At 34.6% G+C, this 20,269-nt stretch overlaps 1 protein-coding gene across 2 annotated transcripts; it reads left to right on the top strand.

Moving 5' to 3' along the window:
* The first annotated feature begins 1,056 nt into the window (after positions 1–1,056).
* Positions 1,057–7,251, top strand: LOC127833405 (ragulator complex protein LAMTOR4-like). 2 transcript variants are annotated; one of them, XM_052358635.1, is made up of 4 exons: positions 1,057–1,213; positions 2,396–2,488; positions 5,117–5,228; positions 5,928–7,251. In XM_052358635.1, the coding sequence occupies exons 2-4, from the start codon at positions 2,414–2,416 to the stop codon at positions 6,023–6,025; spliced, it is 285 nt and encodes a 94-aa protein (XP_052214595.1). In that variant the 5' UTR covers positions 1,057–1,213; positions 2,396–2,413; the 3' UTR covers positions 6,026–7,251. The 2 variants fall into 2 exon arrangements, with proteins under 2 accessions (XP_052214595.1, XP_052214594.1); XM_052358634.1 differs by having other exon boundaries at positions 2,376–2,488.
* Positions 7,252–20,269: the final 13,018 nt, after the last annotated feature.

The raw sequence follows: 20,269 nt of genomic DNA, 5'->3' as shown, positions 1-20,269 counted from the left end.
TCAAGTTGTTCAACGGAAACCTTGTTTCACGTTTAGTCGCGTTGACCTTCACCTCACCCACACCAAACTGAGGACTTTTAATAAGATTTCAGGCATATCAAGTATCATGAACATTTGAGTCGCGTTCTGAGAAAACTGGCCATAATGCATGTAAGTAAAGTGTCGTCCCAGATTAGCCTGTGCAGTCCGCACAGGTTAATCAGGGACGACACTTTCCGCTTTTACTAGATTTTCGGTAAAAAGGAAATTCCTTTAGACGAAAACTACCATAAAAGCGGAAAGTGTCGTCCCTGATTAGCTTTTGCGGAATGCACAGGCTAATCTGGGACGACACTTTACGCACATGCATTTTTCCCAATTTCCACAGAACAAGACACATATCTCTATGTGATCTCAACTGTGTTTGATGCAATCATGCCACCGCCTAACAACTTCCCTGCGCAAAGGCCATTACTGGGGTTTCCCATGTTTCTGTACACAAATGGCTAATACAAGGATTAAATACATTGCAATATTAAAAAATACATGAAATGTGAGGTAGACTCGAACTTGTAAAGGTAATTGTTTATAAAGTTGTACAGGTATATATAATATATGTTATTCGGGCTTTATTAAACATAGTGAATATATCATATACTCTCGGAAAAAACATCAGGTTCTAGGTAAAGAAAATCGTGAGGATGGCGCGTCCGAAATACTGTATTCAATATGCCTCTACATATCTTCCTAGCTGCATGTCTTTAGGGAAAAATATGTTTCGACTTGATTGCTTAATGCGCTTTAAACTTTGTTGATGCATAACATAAATTTTGTCATGTAACGTTGACCATTGAGATATTTTTATGCGTGGGGATGAAATTATATGGGCGTCTGACTAGCGTTTAAATGAAGCATTATGCAGGCCAAACTGTCTCCAAATTACATTATAAAGTGTCGAACTAAACAATCAACATAGAAATTAAACTTCTTTATCGTACCCATACATGCCATGACAGATCTCTGAAAATTATGCTGATGGACCAAACAACGTGTTGTGTAACCTTTTACATTGGGTTAAATTGCCAACTGATAGGTCGAAACAACAACAACGCGTCAACAGTTAAATAATCCAATATTAAACAACTAAGCGTATTGAATAACCCTACTTTTATGACAAGGCTAGCAAATTTTTTATACTTGTTATAATAAGGAGGACTTAATTTCACTAGTTCACGTACGTATCTCAAGAATTTGTTTAACGAATAATTGTATAGTTTTCGGATGATTAAGTTTCAGACAATTTGCTTGCATAGATTATATAGGATTTTCTGTACTTACATTTAGGTATTATTAGTGTATAATATAATTTATTTCATTATTTGAAATGAGGATGGTTGTTTGGTAAATATCATCTTCTATAATTATTGATCCAGGATATATTTTCTTTTATTTCCTCATTTTCATTATCCCTCAGTCTCATAGCTAAAGAAACTTCAGCAAACAGTTTACATAGTATTTACACACCTGTAAAGTCGCGCCAGTCAAAAATCATAAAAAGTGACATTTAAAGTTATGGTAGCCAGAACTATTAGTCTTATAGTATCGGTCCTCCTCATAATATTGTGCTTTTAACGAAAAACTGCCAAGAAGTGCTGGAAACTTAATGTTTATTGTTATTTTTAGAAGTTGTAATTTTTTTATGGTTATCCATGACTATTATGATGATCATTCACATGATTTTCGTTGTTTGTTGGACAGTTAGTCAATGATGTTTATTCCAGGGTGATGCTGATATTTAATTATGTAGCACAGAATTATGTTAGTTTGTTTATGGATTAAAAGTAGCTTTGCAATCAAATGATTTATATGCCGCTCATTTTTAAATAAAAAGTAAAAATATTTTAAGAACAACGTGAGCAAGAGTTTTTTTTTACCATTAAGTTACTTTTTTTAGAACAAGCACATGTGAATAGTAACAAATCTTTGCACCCAATCAGAAGGTCCAATACTATGAGACAATTGTTCATGTACATGAAACAGATTACTATAGTCTTGCCAGTAATTTGTCAAAACATTGCCGATTTAAATGCATTTTTCTTGTTATGTCTAAGAATACACATTTATTTATAGATTGACATATAAAACATGCGTGTTTTTGTATTTGTTAACTTCCACAATTCATATGTATTCATCAAGAGGGCCAATACTATGGATAGACATGCTAATTATGTTTGAAATAAGTAATTTGTCAGTGCAATCCTCATCTTATCAATTGATCCACTGTGTGGGTTGTACGATAAAATACTGGGGCAAGCAAACAAAACTTTTTCCAGTTTAGATATTATTTAGCAAACTCTCAATGTTCATCAATTAATATATGATATTTTATTTTTCAGCTTGTATTATCCGTTTCCAGATATCAATCTAGTACAAAATGACAACCCCATTTGAGAGATTGAATGATGCCTTAGGCCATCTTGTATTAAACGAAGAAGGAGCAGTTACAAGTGTAAGTGATCAGACATGTAAATTGTTAAATACTTGTGTGCATGTTTATTTTTTTTAGCACACCTAACCACAACATGCTGATTATGGTGAGCTTTTTGATTGCCTTTTGTCTGTCAATCATAATCAGTCATCCATTGTGCATCATTAACCCTTTGCATGCTGGGAAATTTGTCGGCTGCTAAAATGTTGGCTGCTGAATTTCTCAAATTAGCATTTTCCTTTTACACATTTTGTTGCGTCTCATCTGGATCCAAATTGTTTGCAAAGGCCTTCAAAATTCGGTTCCCGCACTGAAAGGATTAAAAATTAACCATGTGAACACTCTAAAGGGCGCATTTACTTTCAAATCTTCATAAAACTTGAAGATGTGACAACATATTTGTTGTCCCTTAGAAAGATACATTTGATTTAAGACCTTTCTTACTTGATTCAGTTTTTAAAGGCTTCATTTCCAACCCTTAGATACTGATGAGCAGCAAACATCATAAAACCTGAACAGACTGCAAGTTATTCCCAGGCTGTTCTGGTTTTGTAATGTTTGCACGTAGACAATTGTTCACTTTGCTTCTAAGTGGGAAAGAAAAAGCTTGTGAAAACTCTTAAGGCCATATTTATTGCCCAGTCTTCATAAAACTTGGTAAGAACTTTGTTCGATCTTGGCTAAGTTCAAAGCTAGGTCATGTGTGGTTAAAAACAAGGTCAATAGCTCAAACTAAATCTTTTAAACACCCATAGTTATTTTTGTAATTTCCTGAAATTCACTCTGAAGATTTTCTCTAATTATTTATCTGACGAGTGACATGGCATATGATGCTGTTCCTCTCATTTAACCCTTTCCCACTTAGAAGCAAAGTGAAAATGCAGGCTACATGTATGTGCAAAGAGCATAAAACCTGAACAGCCTGAGAGTAACTCACAGACACTTGAGTTTTATGCTGTTTGCTGAACATCAAAGTCTAAATGTTGGAATTGTTGTCTTAAAAACTTGAATCTAGTAAGAAAGGTCTTAAATTAAATGTAACTTTATAAGGCACATACAATACCAAACTTCGTCAGACCGACGGACATATCTGACAGATTATGACAAGATCTGATCGATTTTGCAATTCCGTCGGACCAAAATGTCCGACTTCAAAAAATATAATAAATATCTTATTAATCATCGTCTGATGCTCCGTGGGAATCCAATATTTGCCATCAAAACATGTAGAACTAAATACGTTAATACCAGTGTTTTTTTATGTTTTCGATCTATTTGTGTCCTCCAATAAGAATAGCTCGCACATGTTCGGTTATACGCATTATTTTTCGAAATAACACTCATCTGGTCTGACAGAATTTGTCAATCCGTCAGACCGTATGTCTGACACCAATCTGGAAGTTTGGTATTGTCTGAAGGCACAACAAATGCGTCAGAAAATGTATCAAAGTTGTAAAGGGTTAAAAAAGTCTATTGTAAACACTAAATGCTCAGAACAGTAAAATTGCTGGGGTGTGAGGTGAGCGCTTTAGGGGCTTTTGTCCTCTTGTTAAATAATTATCTATCAAAGAAGGCATCTCATAATGATTTGGTTATGTAATTTTACTACATATTTGGTTGGAAGAAACATGTGTGCCCTCTAAGTATTGGGGTCTCATATGCACCTATGTTTAGTTTTGGGGCATAAAGTAATATCTTTAACAAAGTCTTAAATCATTCAATACAGACTGGGAAAGTGAGGTGCTGTCATGTGAAACTATTGAAAACAGTCATTTAAGGTGAAACCACTTAACAGTTTTATCTTATCTTCACTAACTTTTAAACATTCTTTGTTTGTAATACGTGTATGTGTGGTCATGGTGAAGATGAATAAGCTGTTTCATGTAGAATTTAAGATGAATGTGGGACTGAATAAAAGTGTTTTGAAAATCTAAATTTGTGACCTTTTGCCTCTAGGCTCTAGGAAGCCTGGCTTTTAAAGCTTACAAGATAATGATGGACAATAAGAAAAGCAATAATTAAGTACTTTACAAGAGCCTACAGAAACTACAATATATAAATATTACATAAAAATTTGTCAACTTGAGGAAATACCGAGGGGAAGCTGAGTTTGACAGTTTTTTTTTTAAGTTGACAAATTTACTGTCACCCTGTCAGACATGTAATATTTATTTTATTATACCGAAAAAACTATTCAAACATGAACAATTTATATGAACCATGAACAATTTTAATATTCAATAATTGTATTTAATTTCAGCAATGAACAACCATTAATATTTTGATAACAATTATAAAAGTACAATGGTTAACAAAGTCAATTTCTTATCACAGAAAATACAAATTCAATAGTTAAACAGTATTAAGTATGTCTCTGTAAGTGTTTTCTAAGGCGAACAGAAACGCGAAAACGTGACATCACCAAAACAATGAAAATCAAGTGACGCCGTCTTCATTCATAAACAGTGGGCGGACAATCAAAGTGACGTCATTCCACACGTGATTACTAAGGTAGCGGGCGACAGTATTTTTTGGACAGTAAACTTTTTCACGCTGGGTCTGATAGTATTTCTATGTCACGATGGCCTATGGGAGTTTAGCATTGTGAATAAAAGTTAGGTATAATAATGTTAAATGTTAACTTGACAGTCAGGTGGAGACTTGGAGAACAAGGAAGATATGGCACAAAAGTTCCTCCACCTTGTAAGAACAGCCTTGAGAATTCCAACCAGCCATAAGGATAAGTTCAAAAGACTATCAGGTACACCTACTTGTTTTCTTAAACCTATTTATTTGTGCCAATGCTTGATTGCATCGAGTGCCAAAGGCATATTGACATGCTCTCAAATCGGTTTCCTGGGTATAACCAGTACTTGGTGTCTAAAGAGAAGTTCAAATTTAGGCTCCCAGTGGAGTTCAAACCTGTGACCTTTGGTTTCTAGGCAGACACTACATGTATATCCACAACACCACGAGGACCCACGGCACATCTGCTTGTAAGAGTATAGCCGTGTTATGTATTGACATATGATGACCTTAGTGCTTTTACAATGAAAGATTAACAGTAAGTTCTATCTGCTGATGCCACAATCTCTTGAAGAGTTGCTTAACTTTCTGCTGCTCCTGCTGCAGCTGAATGGTTGGTTTTGATGATAATTATGTTATGATAATGATGATGATGATGATGCCGCTGCTGACTGCTGCCTCTACTACTGCTGATGATTATTGGGATGGAGAGAATGATAATGATGATTATAATGGTGTGAATTAGGATGAGGATGATGATTTCTTAAACAGTGCTAAGTCATTATTAAATAGTTGTTGCAACATTAACAATATTTGTCATGATATGAATTTTAATGAAAAAAAACAAACAAATTTATCAGAAATTAACATCCAAATAGTTTCTTATCTTTAATGTAAAAGATTTTATTTTATTTTTTTCACACGTTCATTATAGTTGTCTGGGACAGCTTCATGTACGTGATCACGGTCTCCAATCACAAGATCTACATCTGCAAGAAACAGTTTGTCCCCACTGAGCCCGTCACAGCTTGACCTCGACCTTGGGGATGTAGCAAATTATACTCATTAACTAAATGCCTTTACCACTCAGGTAAACCTATTGACATGTTTGTAATCCCTTTGAATTTTCAAAATCAAATCATTTTCAACCCTAAGATACCGATGAGCAGCAAACAGCATAAAACCTGAATAACTTGCAGGCTGTTCTGGTTTTATGCTGGTAGCATAAAGGCATTTTTAACCAGGTTTTCCGAAGGAAAAAACTGGTTATTAGATTGGCGAATGCGGGCGGGCTGGCTGGCGGGCTGGCTGGCTGGCGGGCTGGCGGAATAAGCTTGTCCGGGCCATAACTATGTCGTTCATTGTCAGATTTTAAAATCATTTGGCACATTTGTTCACCATCATTGGACGGTGTGTCGCGCGAAATAATTACCTCGATATCTCCAAGGTCAAGGTCACACTTTGAGTTCAAAGGTCAAAAATGGCCATAAATGAGCTTGTCCGAGCCATAACTATGTCGTTCATCGTCAGATTTTAAAATCATTTGGCACATTTGTTCACCATTATTGGACGGTGTGTCGCGCGAAATAATTACGTCGATATCTCCAAGGTCAAGGTCACACTTTGAGTTCAAAGGTCAAAAATGGCCATAAATGAGCTTGTCCTGGCCATAACTATGTCATTCATTGTGAGATTTTAAAATCATTTGGCACATTTGTTCACCATCATGGGACGGTGTGTCCCACGAAAGAATCACGTCAATATCTCCAATGTCAAGGTCGCCACGACTAAAAATAGATTTAAAAAAAAAAAAACAACTTACAAAGGGGGTTAATTTTTTTTTAGTCATTTCAAAAGTTCAGTTTGAGTTTTCTCCCTTTATCAGATTGTTTTTTTTCACAATGAAAACCTGGTTTTGTGACAATTTTGTCCCTTGTCAATTTTCTTCTGAGTGGGAAAGGGATAACACTCTTGCATAAACTGGTACATTTCACTAAAATCATGTAGTATAGACTGGATGATAAGCAACGTCATGCCGAAATGGGTCTCATGCAAAATATAGTCAGCGTTGCTCCAACACAGCCTGCGCATCCGGCCAGTCGGGTAAGGAGTGCCTATAAAATCCTTGTGTGACTTTTAAGCTGAAAGGGTAGCTCCTGACCAGACTGCGAAAAATACTGTACATAACAATGTATTTATATAATCTTTTAATTAGCAAAGTTTGTGTGACAACAAAGAAAAAAGTCAGTAAGAACTTTCATGTTGTAGACTTATTTTTGTTTTTTAACATTTTCCGTTATTGTAATGACAGTTATGCTAGCAAGTATAGAGAGAATAAGCTATTGTTCATGATATATCTTGACCAACTTTAAAGTAAATTAAAAATAATTATAATACTCCGAAATATTTAAATTTAAACCATGCACAAAATATAATCATTTTAACTATTGCAAAAAACTTTGTTCAATAATGTTAAAATAAAATAATAAATGCAGTATTGTTGGTTATAGGCCAGGTAAACAATTGCGTCATTATGAGTCTGTTAAGCCAAGAAAGCAATTCAACTTCTATGCATTAATCCCATGGGTCATTGTTTATTGTTTTATTTACAACAATAATTCAAAATGTGACCCTCAAGAACTTTTATTTATCAATATTATATATAAGAACAGCGTCTTCTTTTGTCATGTGTTGTAAATAACTTTCATGTCCCAAAAACATTGCTATACATGTATATGTATTTATCATCTGTTCATATCTATTTATATAAAATTGGTTTTAATTATATATAGAAACAACTGAAACAAGAGGATATAAGTAAAAATGTTAACTCTTTAAGCTTATACATGTTCCATGTCTAGTTGTCCATTGAAACAAAATCGTATATGAATAATATTATTAAAGCTTTATAATTAGTTCAGTATAATATAGAAAACTCATTGGCATATGTGTTATTAGATGTTAGTTGTTTCTGGTAATTTATTACTTTTAAAATTATATTCATGTTTGCTTGGTATCAATGGAATTATTTTATATATGTGCACAATAATATAATGTATTATAACACGAAAAATAAATAAATTGGTTTGTTTCTATGAATTGGTTAATAGTGTTACATAAATTTGATTATACTATACAGTTTGTTGTACAGCGTTAGAATTTCTAAAAATCCACCTTATACTTTTTTTTAATTTTCTGCAAAATGTCCATAGAAAAATTATTATTTAGACATGAAGTAAGGGTAATGTAAATATGTCATTCACATATGATGTTATTGAACAAGTCAGTCACGCGTAACGAATAATGAGAACACGGTAACCTGAAAACTATTTATTGCAAAACGCATTAAAGGGGTCGTCCAACAGATAAAGCGTTGTGTGACGCGAAACAAAAGTTTTGGAAACTACGAGGATTGCTTATATAGCTAAAAAATACATCCGCTGTACTCATGAGCGTGGATGGTCGAGTGGTCTACGCGGGAAACTGTTTACTTCAGGATTCCAGGCGTTAGTGGTTCTAGTCCTGTTGAGGATTGCTTTTTTTTCCTTTTTTCAATTGTATTCTTGTTTTTTTTTACTGGAGATGTTTAGTTCAAAATGTTTACATTTATCAATTTAAAGCATTTAATGACAAGCTTCAATACATGCCAAAATATTTTGGGCGGCCCTTTAACACAAAGATGACATGCATTCAGTTTGCGCGATTGACTATGTCGCACCTATATCATCCATCTTTACAGTATATATATATATATATGAGCCACGTTCTTTAAAAAGGGGTTTTTATGCATGTGCGTAAAGTGTCGTCCAGATTATCCTGTGCAATCCGCAAAGAAAATCAGGGATGACACTTTCCGCCTAATCTTGATTTTTGCTAAAAAGACACTTTCTTTAAACACAAAATATCATCTATATGTTCCTGATAATTTTAAGAGATAATTTTAAGATTACACAAGGTTATTGATTTATGTATCTGATGTGGATGTACAATGGCTTAATTCTCAACACTTCGTGTGTTTAAACGAGTCTTCTTATTTACGATTGTTTTTGGATGTTTCAATTTATTGCACTGGAATTAATCGGGCCTGCGAACATGATGCCCGTAATTATTGCAAATAACCTAAGGTTGAGTTTCTTCTCTGTCTATATAATTATGTAAGTTTGCGTCCGGTCCTTGTTCGATTTTTTTTATTTTATCGGAAACCATAAACGATTATTTGCAATCTATTAAAAAACCCTATTATGTCGTGCCCATGCACACAAATAGAAATACATACCGCATGACTTCTCCGGTGGATACAAATGTAGTTTTCGGCGTTTGAGGGAAGCGAATTGATCTCCACGCAGAGTTGTCATTCCATGCTCTCACATACAACCTCTGTCATCACCAACCTCCGCGCAGGGATTTGACTGGAACCAGCATAGGTGGATCAAAGCCCTGACTTCATAACCGACCACGTGATGATAGCCAAGCCACGTGGTACACTTATTTTACCGTTGTTATTTTTATTCCCCCCAACCCCGGATCGAATGACGGGGGTATATTTTGTTTGGCCTGTCAGTCTAGCTGCCATTGAATGCGTATGTCTGTCTGTCCCAAAACTTAAATTTTGGATATAACTTTTGCAATATTGAAGATATCAACTTGATATTTGGCATGCACGTGTATCTCATGGATCTGCACATTTTGAATGGTGAAAGGTCAAGGTCAATTCTATTCCGACAACGATATTTTCGTTCGTCGACGAAATGAGATGTAGCCCACGCATGCGCAGTCAATAGCTTCCGCTTAATTGTGGAATCGGCATGTTTGCTATTTTGCAATCAGTCTTTTTCGGATATTGAAGTAAAATAACACATCCGAGATGTCCTTTTGTGTCCATCGGATAATTTCAAGACGAGTCTTAGTGTTAATGTACGCCTAAGACGTTGACAGATGTGTTAAGTGCAAATTTTATCTGCACAAAGATCACGTCTCTCGTCGTTATGGCGAAGCCAACACGGAAAGTCAATCTGACAAAATAAGTAAAAATAGTAGTGCTAAAGGGTCGTCAAAACAAAGAAATGCATCGTTAGGGAAAGCCCTTGTTTTTTTTAGCTCACCTGAGCACAACGTGCTCATGGCGAGCTATTGTGATCGCCTTTTGTCCGTCGTGCGTCGTCAACATTTACCCTGTTAACACTCTAAAGGTCACATTTATTGTCCAATCTTCATGAAACTTGGTGAGAACATGTGTCTAAATAATATCTTGGACGAATTAGAAAATGGTTCCGGTTGGTTGAAAAACATGGCCGCCAGGGGGGCGTGGCAGTTTTCCTTATATGGCTATAGTAAAACCTTGTTAACACTCTAGAAGTCATATTTTTAGTCCAATCTGCATGAAACTTGGTGGAAACATGTGTCCCAATAAAATCTTAAAAAGTTTAAAAATTGTTACGGTTGGATGAAAAATATGGCCGCCAGGAGGCGTGTCAGTTTTCCTGATATGGCTATAGTAAAACCTTGTTAACACACTAGAAGTTACATTTTTAGTCCAATCTTCATGAAACTTTGTCAGAACATGTGTGCCAATAATATCTTGGACGAGTTCGAAAATGGTTCCGGTTGATTGAAAAACATGGCCGCCAGGGGGCGTGGCAGTTTTCCTTATATGGCTATAGTAAAACCTTGTTAACACTCTAGAAGTCACATTTTAGTCCAATCTTCATGAAACTTGTGTCCCAATAATATCTTGGACGAGTTCGAAAATGGTTCCAGTTGAATAAAAAACATGGCCGCCATGGGGCGGGGCAGTTTTCCTTATATGGCTTTACTGTATGGTAAAACCTTGTTAACACTCTAGAAGTCACATTTGTGGTCCAATGCTTATGAAACTTGGTCAGAATATTTGAACTAATAATATCTGGGCTAAGTTCAAAAATGGTTGAGATCAGTTAAAAAAACATGGCCGCCAGCGGGCGTTGAGTTTTCCTTAAATAGCTATTTACTACAAAATCTTGTAAACACTCAAGAAGTCAAATTTATTATCCAATCTTTATGAAACTTGATCAGAACATTTGTTCTAACAATAGCTCGAGTGGGTTTGAAAATGGTTATGGTTCGTTGAAAAACATGGCCGCCAGGGGGCGGGCAGTTGTCCTTATATGGCTTTAGTGAAAACTTGTTGACACTATATTAGCCATATTTATTGGCCAATCTTAATGAAACTTGGTCAGAACATTTGTCCCAATGAAATTTCGCCAGAGATTGAAGCTGGGTCATATGAGCTCAAAAACTAGGTCACAAGGTCAAATATAAAAAAAACATGTTAAAAGTCACTTTTTTGGTCCAAAATAATTTTCATGAATCAGCTTGCATTTTTTTCAGAATAGTCTAGTTCCTTTGGCTTTCAGGTGAGCGCCTTAGGGCCTGATGGTCCTCTTGTTTCTTCGAAGGCAGAAAAAAGTAAACAAGATGTGGACTGCGGTATTTTGCAGTGTTTACAGCGAATTCAGTCGATTCAAAAACAGTACGACCAAAAGGTTGACAGTATGCTTTACATGTTCAAAAATATGAAGAAACTTATGAGTATAATAAATGTCAGGATTACCCTGGACAGATTTGTGTTTACGATTATTTTGATGCAGGTGAAGTTGCTGAGGAATGTGTCAGTGTTAAGTCGGGCCCCTGTCCCAACAAGTGGAAGCCGATAGTCGGTTTTCTAGACTAGTATGGCAAAGCGATTTAAGGGCAAAGAAATCACTGATGAATCTGAAGAATGCGCTTGCAGAGAACGTCAATTATGTGTTCAAAACACTATACACAAATGGTTCAAGATGAAAACATTGAACGGCTTGAAAATTATGATGGTTAAGGTTATTATGTTTATTGTTTTCTTTTGTTATTATCCTCATTTTCAGCGGTAAAAATGGGAAAACTTCATTAAAGGGAGTTAAAAATGGCAATAATGGAGCTTTTACTGCATATTACTTTTCCAATGAAATCTTAACTAAAATGGTGGATAAATAATGTGTCGTAAAATAAGACGAGGAAACCCACAAATTGTCATCCAAACAGACAGTAGTACGTGCGGCTGGGAAGCAGTTTTAGATGATGAAAAAATAGGAGGAAGATGAACGGATTCTTATTCAAAATGTAAATTTATGTTCTAGAAATAAGGGCAATTGTGTTTGCTTTCAAAGCTTTTGTCTCGTGCATACAGGGCAAGTTTGTTAAAGTGTTAACAGATTAAACAACAGCTATATACTTTATAAACCATTTTGTTTGATTTAAATCTCAAGATTGTAATTATAAAAGCTTGCAAACTTGGAATTAATGTTCAAATCATAATGTTCGGATTATGTGTTCACATATTCCTGGAGTTGAAAATGAGGCTGACGAGCCTTCGCAGTTTTTGAAGGACAATATCGAATGGGAGTTGGATCAGGTTGTGTTTCATGATATTTGTAGTTTGTTTGGAAAACCAGATGTAGATTTATTTGTAATCAGAATTAACAAGAAATAACAAGTATTTTGCTCTTGGAAGCCTGATCATGAAGCCTTTTTTATTGATGCATTCAACTTAAACTGGAATACATTCAAACTGTGGCACATGTTTCCACCGTTCAGTATGGTTGCTAGCTGTATTCAAAAGGTGGAACACGATCAGAACAACGCAGCCATAGTGGTTGCATTGTGGACAACACAGTTGTGGTGGCCAATGCTGATGTTACGCCTAGTTGCAAAACCTAGCATATTAACAAGGGTGGACAAACTTCTGCGGATACAACATACAGATCGAACGCATCCACTAGCTCAACAAATGGTTGTGATAGCATGCAAGTTTTCAGGAGATCTTACAGAACCCAAAGTTGTTTTTTTTAATCTACCGAGATCCTCATGGCCTCTTGGCGATTATCAACAAAACGCCAGTCTCAAGTCTAATTATCGCGGTGGTTTCAATTCTGTAGTGAACAAAAGATTGATATAATTCGAGTTTCTTTGAACAATACAATATTATTGACTTTCTCACAGAACAGTATAATACAAGATAAAGTCATTATTCAATTAACACCACCGGGGTGCTTTTTCTTCAATGAAAATATTATTGGGACAGTTTACTGAAGGTACACATCCTTTGGTGCTGAGATTTATGAAAAGGGTTTTTAAATCTTCGACCACCGCGTAGTAGATATTCCGAAATATGGAATGTAAACAAGCTTTTGTTGTTTTTGCAAACGTTATCACCTGGGCGTCATTTGACTTTGAAGAATTTAACTGCTATGCTTCTTGAACTTGTGAATACAGCCAGGGAACAGACTGTTCATTTGTTAACAACTAATGGTTTTAAAAAGTTATCGTCAGAGTTTATTATTGAGTTTGATAGTTTGTTAAAACAAAGCCGGCCTGGGTTTGATTGTTTTAGAGCTCATTTAAAAGCCTTTCCTCCAGATAGGAGGTTGTGTATATACTGTTCTAAAACAATATTTTAAAAGAACTAAAGAGCTTAGACAGAGCTCAGGGGGAAGATTATTGATAAGTTACATAACGCCATATAAAGCTGTTTCACGGGATACAGTGTCTCGTTGAAACAAAGATGTTATGAGGAAATCAGGAATAAATACTGAAAAGTATGGCGGTCATAATGTTCGGTCTTTAGCAACGTCGAAAGCAAAGTTACTGGCAAGTCCAATTGCATTCTCCTAGCAGAGTTGTCGTTCGTGCCTCAACATACGTCTCTGCAGCGGCCTCAACGCAAGGAATCTTGGCATAACACATCAACGTAATTGTACGCTCTTTCGTGGAAATATCAAGGACCACAAGCATACTATTTTAAAGTAATTACCTTTAAAAAGTGCATATATTGTTAATTTATCTACATATTTTATAACAATTATGAGAACTATTTTCATGCCCATTTACGCAGATAGCATCACTCCGCTAAAATGTAAACAAAAAACGAAATAGTGATGAAAAGCTTGTTTTTATCTACTAACACATTGAAAGTTTCGTAACGTGTATGTTTATCTTTAATGTGTAATCAAATGAAATAGCTGACTATGGAAATATATCGCAAGTCTGCATGTTGGAAAAGCATAATCTTTTGCAAAACAAACTAATTAGATAATAATTATTTTTGATAGTTTTGATGTATGCTTAATGTATCATTGTATGTAGATAATTATCACATTTACAAATTTGCGTGTGTATTGCTGAAATATTGCTAGTTAATTTAATTTAATGTGGTTTAATATTCACCAAGCACTATTAACTTAACAAATGCTGCTTCTGTGCTTGTTCAATGTTTTGCTTTTAGTGCTTTACAGTAAAAATTATATAGTGGAAGAACCAGTTATCGAACACCTAAGAAATTACGTTAAATAACCTTAAAATTGAAACACTTAAAATGACAAAAACATTTAGTTTTATCAAATGACTAACAGTTCAATCATTGAATGATTTATCTGTAAAGTTTTCCAGCAAACTACCTTCAAGAATTCATAACAATGATTCCCTGATTATTGTCACCTCTAGCAGACAAAACAAAATGGCGGCCGATGTAAACATTACCTATTACCCGACACTTCATAAATACTACTCCAGCATACAAAGTCACATGACTATCACGTGACCCAGACTCGGCGAAAAAATCTGCTTTTGCTGCAATCAAAATTGCAAACGGGCATATGCTTTTTTGTGTAAATGCACGTTTTGATAAATGCATTCAAAAAGTAATAGCAAAAAACACACAAAACGGTGTAAATAACAATAAATGCATTTCTTGAACCTGTTTTCGGCGCATTTGTTTCAAGCTAAGTAGGCCAGTAGGTCATGGACTTCATGTGCAACCATTTGTTTATCAATGTGACGTCATGCGCACTTTTGCGTGTGTGCATACAGAACCAAAACAAAACGTCCGATGATAGGTGCTGTTCGATAACAGGTACTTACACGATACACATTATTACTAGTATATAAATATTACATGGCTGACAGGGTGACAGTAAATTTGTCAACTTTAGGTAATATTGTTCACCTCAGTTGACAGTATTTTTTCGAAAGTTTACCAATTTTCTGTCACCCTCTCAGACATGTAATATTTATTTTATTATCGTAACGAATTAACTATTTAAACATGAACAGTTTTAATGAACCATTAACAATTTTAATGTTCAATAATTGTATTTAATTTCAGCAATGAACAACCATTAATATTTTGATAAAAATAATAAAAGTACACTGGCTAACACACATTATTTCAATTCTAACACGATTTCATTTATAAGTTATCCGCGATTTATAGGTTATAAATGAGATGTTTTTTTCTGTTCACAATGCCTAAAACTATAAATCTATAAACTGCAGTTCTAGGTCTTATTGCCACTTAAATAAATAATATGATAAACGAAATGCTTAACACTGTTGAATTCTTCATTCCTGCCCTTTCAAGAGAGAATACTTTCCAGTCAACCCAATTGGAAAGAGGTCTGGGTTAAAATCCCAGCAGGGGCTCCAGAAGATGATGTAATGGCAACAAAGCATTTATATATAATATTCAATTCGTACTTTCATTTAAATACAATTATTGCAATTGTTTTAAATTGCATTGACTAGTTTATCAATATCAAATATGTCTAAAATCAAAGATATTATTGTAAATAAATCAATAATTGAATAAAGCAATGATCCAGAATATTTTATTCGATAATGTCCATTTCAGTATCAACTTATTATTACCAGTATATACCGTTAAAAACAGTTACAGTTTGTAAAAATATGCACAAATTGACCATGAGAAAACTAAATATACTGCTGTTTCTATTCATGCAATTGGGAATTTAAGCGTTAATTCAATCAAAATTGAGAAAATACTATAAGTCACAGTTATTATTTAATACATAAACTTTTTTCTGCAATCAATTTTTACATTTATCAGTGCAATACGTACCCATTTATATAGAATTAACAAATGGCATTCCTATGGATAAAATATTACGATCAAACATCGCATGTCAATATTTATTTAGTGTTGTTTAGATTGAAAAGATATTTTAAAAAATTATTTATTGGCATTGTAATGTATGTTGAAACAGAAATAAAGCTGAACATGACGGATTGAAATGAAAGCAAGTTGTGTTTTCCATTTTAGAAAAATCAGATATAATTTATATGGAAAAGTACGCTAGTGCATAAAAGAAAAAAAAGTAAGGACATTCGAACTTACACCCCATTGTCCTTTTTTCTCCTATTGTTTTCTCTTGTTTAACTCATCCTTCGCTTTTGCGAAGAATATCAAATAAATCCTGTCACATGTAATCATGTTTTAATTTGTGTACTTTGATGCATTGCTGAACCTTCAGAATATCCTGAATAAATGATATTAACTTTGAACAAAACAAGGACACGCACTACTGTATCAGCAATTCAGGTCTTCCTCATGAAATGCGCTAAGGCACAGAGGAAAATATGTGTGATTCACCAGGTACTGGGTTACCCCTTTGAATGTGTTCAATTTGAGGCACTTAATCAAATGTTTCTGTACTCAATACAGTGCAATAATTGAACAAATATTTTAAACTAATCAGCCTTTAAAAAGCTGTTGAATCTTTATATGCACCCAATGGAGGGCAAATAGTGATCGGACTGTCCGTGCGTCTGTCTGTCACACTTTGCGATTAGGTTTAGAAAAATACTCATAACTTCTATGTCGCTCCAGAAAGCAATTTCATATTTGGCATGCATGTGTACATGGACAAAGGCTTTCCATACGCACACACATTTTGAGCCCTGTGACATTGACCTTAAACTTAGGGTCCGGGTTTAGGTTTCGAAACCCGCGTTTAGGTTTCGAAAAAAGCTCATAACTTCTTTGCCGCTTGAGCTAAAACCTTCATATTTGGTATGCACGTGTATATGGACAAGGCCTTCTATATGCACACAAATTTTGACCCCTGTGACCTTGACCTTGAACTTAGGTCCGGGTTTAGGTTTTGAAATCTGCGTTTAGGTTTCAAAAAAAGCTCATAACTTCTATCAAGCGTTTATAGGGGGCATATGTCATCCTATGGTGACAGCTCTTGTTATGTGTATGTCGTTCATGATATTGAAGAATTACAGCAACATCAATTGGTGAGAAAATGTGATAAATTAAAGATTTTAAGGCACAGGGGTGCCCTAGTGCTTAAAGAGCCTGGGGAAAGGCATAAATATCATGGTGATTCATTATTTATTTAAAAGATCATGTAAAGACTTGAATTAATGTTATAGCAGCTTGGTTTTGTGCAGTTTTGATTGTGTACTTTGTTGACAGACTGTCATAATTCTCTTATATAATTTTTTAATTTATAAATATTGCTGATTGATCTTGTAAGTGTATGATTGATGCTTCCAGTTGTCTCCTTTCAGGAAAAGCATGGGACAATTAAATGTATTTGTTAAAACACCAATAACAAAACAACTGCACTGGTGTTGGCCTGGACTTTTTATATTTTTAGATTTGTATTTTACCATAGAATAAGTTAAATTGAGTAAACATCTTTAGGGTCTATGTGTACCAAACTTGTATTGCATTGGTTAAACATAGACTATTTACTTTGGTCAATATTTATATTCAACATTTCTCAAAATCTTGTCAAATCAGCAACTAATTATTGCCGCTTCTTAATAATTTAATATAATTTCTATACAGCTTTGTCTCATTTTTAATATTGCAATATGTTCATTTAATTAAATATGCGCATGAAATAAAATTGAATAGCACGTGCCCGGTTGTAAACTTCAAAAACTAGCAGTTAAAGCAAAGCCGATGGGCGCGGCCATTTTGAATATGCGACTATGATCATGTGACTAAAAGTCACGTGCGATGGAAAGTAGTCCGTGAGCCCTCGACAGAGGTGAATGTAATGAACCACAGTGTAAGAGAGTGGTCCAATTGGTGAAATAATGAAGAAAGCAGGTTGGTCAAGGTCCAGTACCTTTGCCAGGTATTATGATAAAGAGATAATTGGGAAAGACAAAGTTGCAGATGCGGTATTAAAGCTGTGAAATATTACAGGTAAAGATTCTCACATTAGTTGTGTTTGGCGGGATGTTATGCTTCAAAGTCTCATTTTGTCGTCGAACGAAAATATCGTTGTCGGAATAGAATTTAAATATTAAACGAAACTTACCTGGAAGTTGAGATTCAGTTGTAATTCTATGAGACAACGATATGGTTAGGAGATGAAATGCCTCCCTCTCTCCCTACAGTAGGGTTTTTACGGAATTATATAATTTTCTAAATTGTTTTAAAATAAGCCAATGCTGATTGAAATATTCATTATCATGCCAAAATTCTTTCAAGACTGACTGCGCATTGACTGCGGGCTACATCTAACTTTATCTTCTCACCACATCGTTGTCTCATAGAATTACTATTGAACCTCAACTTTCATGTAAGTTTCGTTGAATTTTTTAAACATACGGCTTCAAAGCTTGGTAGGGGGCATTGTGTTTCACAAACACAGCTATTGTTTATTTTGTTGTTGAATTAAGGTATTTGTTTATTATGCACTTAAACATTAACACCACTTTTTTAAACTGTAAAAGAAAATGGTATAACGTATCATAATATAATACTTAAACAAAAAAAATCCTACCGAATCTGGTATGATGTCTTGTGATGGCAGAGATTGTATGTGAGAGTAAGGAACGATAACTCTGTGAGAAGATTGTCCCATCACAAGTTAATCCTTCCAATTCTGGAAGGATTGTATATTTTTGTTTGAGTATTATGAACAGTAGTATCATTTTCTTATATATATTAAAAATAGTTTATTTATAATTATAGGTTTATTATAATAATAATATAAATGTAAAAAAGTAAAAATAAGCGGAAAAGTATTGTACCACGTGGCTCGGCTATCATCACGCTGCTGGTTATAACGGCAGGTATTTGATATAGATATGCTGGTTCCAGTCAATCTCTGCGCTGAGGTTGTAAGCGAATGAGACGAAAATTAATGTCTCTTGTTTATGTCTTGCCCGATATGTGTCGTTTTAAGAGGCTTTCGAGCTCGCATAGCGCCTATGCCGTTCAGCATTGGAACACCGAAGCGAGCACATTGTTATTGATTTTTTCTCCTTTCAATACAGTTTATTTACCTCGTGAATAGGGTATGAATGGGTCGAGGGCATCCCACCCCACACCGTAAAGACTCTACAATCAATTATGCATATTACAAAACATCTTATGCATTTTACCATCAATAGCTTTTACATGGCAATAGAAACAACATTTGCTTAAGAATATTGGACAATTCATGACTATTTTCACAATTGCTGGAGAAGTGGTGGTACTGTATTCAACATTTGTTAAAAGAATATTTGACAAACATTATTTCTGTTCACAACTACTGAACACGTCTTGACAATAATTCCCATTCTTTACTTTCCCTCAAATCTTAAAAAAAGCATTTAGTACAAGGCCATGAAAGGACAGGTACGATTTTGCTGTTTTAATTGTGGGTTTAGTTTGGTTTATATTACAATTATAAATATACATTTTTATCAAAATAAATATAAGGTTCCATTTCTATTTGCATGTCCCAGTATAAAAGAGGACATAACGAGACAGTTGGAAAAAAAAGATTTCAGCCAGAAAACAATTCTGCTAATGATTTAATGACGAACTTACATTCGTGAAATAAATTTTTAATCATTTCACACTCAGTTTGACAAAAGTGCATTTGGCTGAGCTGACCTTGCAAATTTTAAATACGAAGGACTTTGTACCTATTATATGAAACCACTGCAAATTCGTATCCCGTGTGATATGAAATGGCATACCAAAATATGTCGCCATTCTTTTGTTTCAATGTTAATACAAAAAACTTAAACATTTATTTATGCACACTAGCGAAGACTCATTTTTGGTAATAATTTCATACATAGGATGTGTAACCTTTGTGTTAGCTAAGATGGATCGTAGGATAGTGGGAAATAAAAGGCTCCAACAAGGGAGTGTCATGGTAGCTTCTGCGTTTCATGCATTTATTAACTGCGTTGATAATTCCTTTGAAAAAAATATATAATTTTGATTGAAGTTAAATACTTTGAGAAAAATCATCATAACTCCCACAGTTGTATAATTTTTAAAAATCAACCATTGTATTCATAATGTTTATCCGTTCCCCATTCCCAGCAGCTTTTATACGGATCCATGAGCACTTTAAATAATTGACGAAAGAACAAAGATCAATCATTTTCAAATCGTCTTCTGTATATTAGTTTAGTAAAGTAATTTTGTTAATTCGTGAT

This window comes from Dreissena polymorpha, chromosome 6 (genome assembly GCF_020536995.1).
Source record: "Dreissena polymorpha isolate Duluth1 chromosome 6, UMN_Dpol_1.0, whole genome shotgun sequence".
In the NCBI taxonomy this organism is placed as follows: Eukaryota; Metazoa; Mollusca; class Bivalvia; order Myida; family Dreissenidae; genus Dreissena; species Dreissena polymorpha.
The sequence above is the reverse complement of the archived record's forward strand: the minus strand, read 5'-3'. Positions and strand labels throughout refer to the sequence as shown.

Excerpts from the sequence above, each read along its gene's own strand:
- LOC127833405 (XM_052358635.1), top strand. The coding sequence starts at position 2,414 with ATGACAACCCCATTTGAGAGATTGAATGATGCCTTAGGCCATCTTGTA. Across the intron at positions 2,489-5,116 it reads AAGAAGGAGCAGTTACAAGT|TCAGGTGGAGACTTGGAGAA; the intron begins GTAAGTGATCAG and ends TTAACTTGACAG. Across the intron at positions 5,229-5,927 it reads TAAGTTCAAAAGACTATCAG|TTGTCTGGGACAGCTTCATG; the intron begins GTACACCTACTT and ends CGTTCATTATAG.